Here is a 10,143-nt window from a genome sequence, read left to right as displayed (position 1 = left end):
TATATATATATATATATATATATATATATATATATATATATATATATATATATATATATATATATATATATATATATATATATATATATATATATATATATATATATATATATATATATATATATATATATATATATATATATATATATATATATATATATATATATATATATATATATATATATATATATATATATATATATATATATATATATATATATATATATATATATATATATATATATATATATATATATATATATATATATACATATATATATTTTAACATAAAATTTTTTTTAACATTTTTTTTTATTTCATCAAATCAAAGAAAACAGAATTAAAGAAATGAAATTATCTGGAAACAAAAAGAATTGTATATTGTATATATTAACATATATATATATATATATATATATATATATATATATATATATATATATATGATTATTACAATATTCTATAAATTCTACCGATTTTTTTATAGAATATTTTAAAAATTATGGTCTATTACCAACATATATGATTATATATATATATATGATGTATATTTATATGTGTGCGTGTATATGCATATATTATTATAATTATTGTTCACCACTTATAGGGTGCCAATTAAAATGTAAAATTTATCAAAAGCGCTCTCAAAATTCAAAAACAAAACAATGTTAGGATGAAAATAAATAGACTTTTGACAGTCTTCTGAATGTCAACAGATTTAAACTAAGATGATTTTATGTGATTATCCAACGTTAACTGAGAATCAATGTTAACACTCAGACTTGAGGCATTTGAACAGAATACTACTTTGACATTATCTATATATAGTGAGGAGATATTTATACTTGACGACTGTTCCAGGTTCCTACCGGCATTAGCTTTGTTTTACACTGATTAAGTTTTAATCTGTTATTAATCATCCATTTATTGACCTCCGCCAGACAACGTGTTAATTTGTTACCCATCTCATCAAACTTTTTCGGCTGGCAGATAACAATTAGCTGTATATCATCAGCAAAAGCATGCCCTGTAAATCCAAAAGACTTGATGACATCCAGGGTCTCATATGTATGTGTATAACAGAAACAGTAATGATCCTAACATCGATCCTTGAAGGACACCAAATTTTATATTTTTAATTTTAGACCAGGTTTTATTATAAAAAATCTGCTCAGTTCGATTTGAAAGTATGATTTGAAACATGAGAGCACTGTTCCCTTTACACCAAAGCTCTTACACACACACACACACACACACACACACACACACACACACACACACACACACACACACACACACACACATATATATATATATATGTATATATATATATATATATATATATATATATATATATATATATGTTGGTAATAGACCATAATTTTTACAATATTCTATAAACTCTACCGAATGTTTGGCGTTAATATGTTTGTAGTTCGTTTTTTCGATTTTTTTCACTAAAGTCTTTTGGAGAACGTTTAGATTATTGAAATTGATATATTTAGTTTATTTTCTCTATCACACTTTGTACTTAAATAAACATTCAACAAAGTTTGCGTTTGAAACAGCTTTGTTCATCAATCGAAACCTTGAACCTACGGACGCTCGCTGGAAGCTACAATACTGGTGTTAGAAATATAGAGATCTTTGAAGTTATAACATTGATGTTGATAGTTACGAAAGTCAATGATTTACAATAATATGCATAGATTAAGGAAATTTAATTTTTAACTAAGCTAGCAACTCAATGCTTTATAAATTTTTTTCCATACTCATTCATTTCATTTATCGCGCTTCTAATTGAAATTGACTCGCTATTGGGAGTGATAGATGACGCTAGAAGCTAATGAAACATAGAAACAGCACGTGCTTCAAACAAACATCGCATTAACTCAACCATCATCGCATTAATCTGAACATCCTTTCATTAATCAATATGTCATCACATTAAATCAAATGATATTTATTCAATTTCCCGAACGAAAATTTACTTTTTTGTCACATTACTTAGTTACTTTTCGATTTGATCATATTTAATTGCATATCATAATTATATATATATATATCAAAACAAATTTTGTATTTGTATAGCGCCAATTATAATTGCTTCTCATCAGCGCTCTCCTCGTATAATGCATGTTGAAAGCAAAGCCATCATTGGTGGAGATCACTAGGAGTTACCAAATAGGTATGTCTTTAGACGTTTTCTAATTTCAGCTAATGATAACCAAGATATACGTAATTTGATATGTAGGCCTTTCAAAAAATAGGCCCAGCAACTGCAAAATCTCTATCTGCTGTTTCCTATCTCTAACATACTGCTTGTTTGAATCAGCAAACCTTAAACGCCCATGTGATGACATAGATGAAACTCTAATACATTTATCTTTTAAATATTTCGGAGCCAGACTATTAAAACTTTTAAATACCATTACACCCAACTTGAACATGATTCTTTGTTTAACACGCAGCCAATGCAACTGGTGATGCACGATCAAATTTTAATTTCCAGTATATCATTCTAACAGCCTGATTCTGAATCATCTGAAGTTTAGACAACAGTTTATCAGCTATATCATATATTACTACTGTTACTGTTACAACAATGCAATCTTGAGTTGACGAAAGCATGTATTAATAATGTCATTGTATCTCTATCCACCGATTTTGTGACTTGACGTAACTGACGTAGTTGGAACATACATTTTTTTTACAAATAGATTGACTTGTGGATCCATTGCCATACGAGAGTCCATCACAATTACCAAACTTGTGACCGTTTTACTGAAACTTATATCAGTCATACTGATGTTAATCGATGAAGGTTCAACCGCTGACATTTGTTGCCATGTACCAGCCAACATGAACTGAGTCTTAGTCTGATTCTACTTTAGCCTACTTTGACCCAGCCACGACCCAACATGAAATATAGTTTTTGTCAGTTTCTCTAATACGCTAGGCATCTCATCTGAAAAACATGAAACACAAATCTGCATGTCATCTGCGTACCCATGGCAACAATAACCACTTTTATTCAGTAAATCCAGTATCTTTGCAATGTACAAATTAAAGAGAATCGGTCCAAGAACAGATCCTTGAGGCAACCCTGACGTAAGTTTCATTGGTTCCGAGAGACCACTTGAGTAAGAAATCTGCCGAGTCCGACCAGTGAAAAATGATTCGAACCACATTAGCGCAATCTTATTTAAACCATAACAATATTTTATTCTGTCCAACATGTTTTTATGATTTACAGTATCAAACGTCGAGCTCATGTCCTGGAATGAGTTGATTCCGTCGGAAATCAAAAAAATTGTTTTGATACATAAGCTCAAAATATATTTAATACAATTTTCGGGCAATTACTTTGATGTCGTTTTATTTTAATTTTGTCTATATGTATGAGTGATTTTGAGTATCTATGATGTAAGAGTGTGTGCGTATGTGTGTGGTCGTGTGTGAGTGTGTAAATGTGCATGACGAGGTAAACATGTGTGTGAGTGAGCAAGAATGAGTGTGTTTGTGCATGATTAGATATGAATCTGTTGATTTGAATGTGTGCGTGAATATGTACATTTTGAGTAGTTTATTACTAATTTATTTACCAAAAACCAGTTGGCGATACCTTTTAAAATATTATTAATAAATATTTGATTTTCGCGCGGTTTTTTTGTGTGGAAGAAAATAGTTGTGTCGTCGGCAAAAAGTAAAAATTTAGTTTTAGAAGGTATTAGGGCAAGATCGTTAATAAATATAGCAAAAAGTAGTGGTCCAAGTATGGATCCTTGCGGATCAACAGAGGTAATGCTTAGTTTACCTGATTTGCTCCCATCTATTGATACATATTGTATTGATACATATTGATTTCTGTTTTTGAGGTAAGTATTAAACCAATGGAAAGCTTTTCCTCTAATACCATATAATTGCAGTTTTTGCAAAAATATATCATGATTAATAAGGTCAAAGGCTTTTGACAAATCAATAAAGATCCCGACAGTTAAGATTTTCTCTTTCAAGTTGTACATCACTCGTTGCATGAACTCCAATACAGCAAGTTCTATTGAATGATTGGATCAAAAGTCGTATTGTCTGTCTGAGATGATGCTATTTGAATTGAGAAACAAAGTTAATCTTGAGTGCATTAACTTTTCTAAAATTTTTGAAAGAAGAAAAATGGGTCTGTAATTTGACATGTCCAGTTTATCACCTTTTTAAATATTGAGATAACTTTCGCAGTTTTGAAACATTGAGGAAAAACTCCTTGCGATAGCGAGAGGTTGCACATGTGTGTAACGGGAACAATTAGTTATTTAATTAAATGTTTTATTAAAAAATTACTTAAATCGTCATAGGATGTACTTTTTTTATTCTTCATATTCTTAACTAAATTTATTATTTTCGACTCAGTAACCAAATTGAGATAAATAGATTTGCATGTTGGATTGATTAGATATGAGTTTTCCTGATTTTGTGGTAAATTGTTACAATGAGTTAGTAACATTGACGAAATAGTTGTTGAAAGCGCTACTTATTTCCGTTTTATCTTCGACTACTAAATTATTAACCAAGATTTTGTTGATGTTTATTTGATTTAGTTTTTTATTAAATATATTATTTATTATAATCCATTTACTTTTAGCGTCATTTTTAGAATCAATAAATTTATTTTTGAAATGTTGATGTTCAACATACCTTTTGTAGTTTGTAAAGCTATTTTTAAATTTTTGTACACATTAAAGTTAATTATGGTGGAGTTGACGATGTATTTTTTAAACAATTTATTCTGTTGCCGTGACATTTAAAAATTTTTTAGTAATCCATAATTTTTTGTTTTTGCGGTTATAGGATCGCAAAGGAGCAACTGCATCTAGGGCCTTATTGATTATATTATATAGAAGTGAACAGGCAGTTTCTATATCATTTTCATTTGTAACAAGAGTCCAGTTGATGGAAGAAAGATAAAGTTTAATTTTATTAATATTACTATTTGATAAATTACGTTGAATGGAAGGGGTTTGGTTGACTATAGACAAGTTAGAACAATGTGAAGTAAAAATTGGAAAATGGTTGGAGAGATCGGATGTAATTACGTACCTATTGAAGGCATCAGAAAAATTTGTAAAAATTTTATCGATCAATGAATTAGAAGTGGAGCAACAATTAATGGAACAGCCATATGACAAAAGTAAATTTTGAAATGAACTAGTGTTTGGCGAATTTAATTTTAAAAGATTTACATTGAAGTCCCCAACAAGATACATGGTTCTGCCTACATGCGTTGAGGGCAATTTCTAATTTATTCAAGAAAACATCAAAATTTGTAATAGGAATTTGATATAAGACAATTACTTTTAAATATTTATAATTGTAAAATTTCTTTAATCGTACATTAATACACAACATGTCTATAAAATCATCATTAAACACTTATCTTCACACACACAAAAATCCGAATCATTTTTTAAAAACATACCAACGCCACCTCCTATACCAAAGTTTCTATTCTTAAATATAAACCTATAATTTTCTAATTCAATCAATGGAGCCGACAATTCATTCAAACAAATTTCACTAATAACTATCAGATGATTAAATATTTTATAAAATTGATTAATTAACATTTGTTAAGTCGTCATCTTGTTGTATAGGCTTCGAGCGTTTATATGCAAAATGGACAAACATGATGTAAACAAATTAACTCCAGAACTAGCTATAAAATCTATTAACCATTAAACACCAACATGGGTCTTTTCGACCCATGAACACTTTTTAAAAAATCATATTTCGCTTATTTTTTAATCTAACAATTTTAAATTTTTTGACTTTGTCTAATTTTTTATAAGCTTTTCATAAATGTAGCTTGATTTTAAATAATCAGATATCTTGTATATAAAAGCAGTCTTCCAAAAATGTGTGTTTACGTTCGTCGAAATGACCCATGTGAATAAAATTGAAACGATATTATAATATTGAACATTTTATTGATTTTAAACACCAAATTTACATAAAATAAACATTTTATTATATTCATGTATCAAATTTATATAAAATTAACAGTCATGACATTGGTAATTGACACAGTTGATGCATAATGGATTCAAACATTTGTTGCAACGTTGGACCGTTTTGTTTGAAACGCATTTTCTACATCTCAACCGTTTTCCAGATTTAGCAGATGATTGACATTCAGGTGCTAACTGAGATTGGATCAACTTTATATTTCCATCGTCATCAATTTCCCCACCGCATAATTCTGCTCCCAAACTTTTTAAAAATTGCCTTCTGTTTTTATGTCCAGTAACTTCTTGCCAAAGGATGAATGAATTATATGCAGTGACGTCCACCATGTGTTAAAAAACACATTTTGGCCAACGAAAGGTTCGCCTTCGAGTAGTGTACATTGCGCACATTAGATCCAAATGATCAACTCCTCCTTTACCTTTGTTGTAAACTAATATTATTTCTGGTTTTTTACTTTGGTCATCTATTTCTTCGTTGCTGTGCTCACTTGACAGTAAAACTACTCTTTTGTTTTTTTTGGTGCATCAGAAACTAGAGTTGCTTCAGATAAAAAACCAAATAAAGAGGTGCCACCTTCGCTATTTTTCTTTACAAATTCTGGTGGCAGTTCTCTCCGATTTTTACGAATGGTTCCAATGACAATTACGATTTTGCATCTCACGTAGTAGTTCCAAAGATGTAAAAAAATTGTCCATAACAACGGTTTTGCCAATGTCTAAGTTCTCCGTCAAATCTAACACTACTTGCTTTCTTAAATTTTTTGCCCGCGCTACTCCATTATCTGTGCCTAAATACGGTTTCATTTTCAAGCAGTAGCCGGTACAAGTGTTTCATCTACGGTTACATACTCATATGGAATAAATGGTTTTTCAAGATTCTTTTGCCATATGTCAAACACCACACCCATCGGTGCAAACTTTGATAGTTTACGTCGAACACTTCGGCTGCTAGTAAGATCAAATCTAATAAATTTTGTCATTTCTTCAAATCTAGTCCTTGACATAAATTGTCTGATGCATTGTCGGCCTTCTGACTTTGACCAAAGTGCACGCACGGGTTCTCCTTTCCCTTTATATACCCCAACTAAAATATTTACACCTATGAAAGTGTTGATTTCCTCTCTGTTCGTAACAAAATTGGCACCCAAACTAGCAGCTTTGTCTTTAGTACAATCAACAATTATATCGATCAGAGAATTGTCCATGAAAATCTGCCAAATAGAGAGAGCAGTAATGGTGCAATGACGACGTCCGTAAGCACTCAGTCCTCCAGCTGCTCTCATTACATTCAGAGACTGTCTTCTCCCCGTCATATAAGGCTTAGTATTCCACACAGTGCCGTCTGCACTTACATATGCTCACAAATCTTTTCAATTACCGAATCAATACATTCATACATATGCCTTTCCATATCAGTTGTCATCAAACATGAACCACTATTAGAATCATCCTCACAAAAATTACAAGCCAGGATGTCATCATCATTTCTTTTATTTCCATTTTTTCCTCATCTGCAAACTTTCCAGCATGAAATTTCTCTTCTAAGTCATATTCAACAGACCTGATTGATGTTGATGACAAACTGGACATTGAATCTACATTTTCATTATTTTTATATTCAGCATCAGAGAGGCTACCCAGACTTTCAATTCCACTTTTTTCATCATCATCATCATCAAGGATAATATCTAAAGCTTCTTGAGCAAAAACGCGACGAGACATAATCACATTTATTTTTAATTTGATACAGAAAGAAAAATGTATGATTGATATAAACAAGTTTAACATATCCTGCCGCAAAAAGGAAATTTAAGTATTTAAATCTTTAACGTTTTAAAAGTAATTTTTTTAAATTTTTAATAACTTATTGTTTAAAGTTATTGCTAAATTTAATTTGTTTGTAATTAAGAATATTTTTATTAATTTTTTGTGGCAAAAAAACGATTTTTGTGTACCGTGGGTCGATTCGACCCATAACGACTTCAACGTTTTTTTTTTCTTCGATGTTTAAGGGTTAAACTATTTTCAGTATAATATGGCGTTTGGCTGTACACTAGATTGTTAACGAAATAATCTCGCATCGCCATGTTTCGTGGCAATAGTCCGCAATTGTTTTTCTTCAACTTCTTTTCTGTTTTTTGCCACTGAAAAATCCCATTCCCGTAGGAACCTGTACTGGGGCCATATATCTGGATTTGTTAACTTTGGTAGCTCCTTAATTGGCAAAATTATTTTAAAAGCTGTTGACTCGATTGATGCGTTTTGGTCAGTTGCTACATTATCCGTTGGGTTTCTTTTCCGTAAGACAGAGAAGCAATGATTGAACGCTAAATTGTAAGTTTTCAAATGGTTTTCAATTATGTCCCTGCTGCACGAGCCGACATTGCCCCCATAATAAGTAATTTGTTTTCTCTATTATTTTTAATGCGTTCAATAAACAGTTGACGCCAGTGCCACACACTTTTTCGGATTTCTTGGTGTCTTCTTCACTGTTTTTTTCTTTAACAATCATAGGACTACCGACAGACTTTTTACTTTTCTTTGCTTTTTGTACAAGCTGAAAGCCATCAAAATCTAGTTCATCATTAGATTTGTTTATAGAATTAGTAGCTAAAACTTTAGTTCTATCTGCCCATGACTTCATTTGTTAAATTTGATTTCAATACGTTGTTTACACTGTTTGCGTTTGCAACGTCTACAGGTGCATTATTAACAGATACGTTTGTTGGTTTGACGTTTGTTGCACAAATTTTATTTATTTCTTGCGTATGGTTTGAGATAACAGAGCGCATTTTTTCCAGTAGACGGGTATGTTTTGTATCTAACATACATTATGGCCTTTTGACGCATACTAAACATGGCTTTAATGTCATTTTTAACCATTTGAAAATTTAAATTCAGCCAATTAACAACATTCGGAATTCTTGCTAAACCAGCACTTAAATATTCGAGAGTTGTATCCCTTTTAGTAGTATTCCTGCAAAATTTAAATTCAATTTTTAAGATATAGTTTTTTAATATTTCTAAATCATTTTTCAAAATTTTAAGAGTAGTAGCAACTTCTTCAACATAGTAAAACTCAATAACATTTGAAACAAATGTTTCATCCTCTAAGTTATTCCAGTTATTTACCAAAAAGAACAAAAAGTCACTAATAACAATTGACCGATCCGCCATGTTGTTTACATTCTTACTTCTTATCGTTCTTTTCTCTTATCGATCACATAACTTACCAACTTACTATGTCCTTAAACAGTCAAATAATTATGTTATTTATAGGGTTTTTTAAATCATTATTTCATTTTCCATCTTCTCATGCTTAAACACTTTTACTCCGTTATTTATTTTTCGTTATCCTTCTATACATGATGTAACAGTTTCTGCGTCTGTCAAATTCTGATTTTTTTAAATAATAAAAAAATTTCGTTAAAATATTAGATACTTTGCTCCGTTGGATTATAGTGATCATTCAGTTATAGCTGCAGAACTTAACGGTTTCGATTTGTCTCGATATCCGGGAATATGAAATACTGTTACAGCATTGGAAATTATGGCAGTTTTAACAGAGCTTTTGGTTACAAGTCAAAATTTGCCAATTGAATATAGTTGAAACTTATTTCGAGAGTTACTATGTAATTTGACAAAAAAGTTTGTTTCGTTCTACTTTCAAAATGACTCCTGAGCTAAAAATAAAAAGACTCCCCAGGCTGAAACTCCATTACAGGAAAAGGACATATATATTTGGAGATAGTGACATATGTTTGGATAGTGGACCGCATGATAAGAGGAGAAAGAACTAAAGGTCAAACAGTTCTAGAAATTCAACAACGTTACCCATTCTAGAAACAAAATTTGTCCGCTAATAGTACTGTTGTTTGAAATCCGAATCAAGTTAACGTTGAAAGTTTTTTTTATCATTCTTTAAAAATCAGGATCTGACAGACGCAGAAACTGTTACAGCATGCAAGGCAGTAGTATAAAATTAAACGAAGAAGTAAATAAATAAATAAAAAAACGGAGGAAGAAAAATGTTTAAAAATGAATTAAAGTTTTTATTAGATTCTTGCAGAAGTGCTCCCAAGTTAATTTTTTTAAATGAAGTTAATCCTATATATTACATGAT

The 10,143-nt window shown here is 30.4% G+C and overlaps 1 protein-coding gene across 1 annotated transcript; it reads right to left on the bottom strand.

The window, feature by feature from the left end:
- Positions 1-8,081: 8,081 nt before the first annotated feature.
- HELRODRAFT_158639 (hypothetical protein) lies at positions 8,082-9,197 on the bottom strand (the record flags this gene model as incomplete). Its single annotated transcript, XM_009010649.1, has 3 exons — positions 8,082-8,432; positions 8,482-8,658; positions 8,847-9,197. 3 exons carry the CDS (start codon positions 9,195-9,197, stop codon positions 8,082-8,084), a joined length of 879 nt encoding a protein of 292 aa, XP_009008897.1.
- Between the last annotated feature and the right edge of the window lie 946 nt (positions 9,198-10,143).

This window comes from Helobdella robusta, assembly GCF_000326865.2.
Source record: "Helobdella robusta unplaced genomic scaffold HELROscaffold_1, whole genome shotgun sequence".
In the NCBI taxonomy this organism is placed as follows: Eukaryota; Metazoa; Annelida; class Clitellata; order Rhynchobdellida; family Glossiphoniidae; genus Helobdella; species Helobdella robusta.
This window is presented reverse-complemented; position numbering and strand designations above follow the sequence as displayed.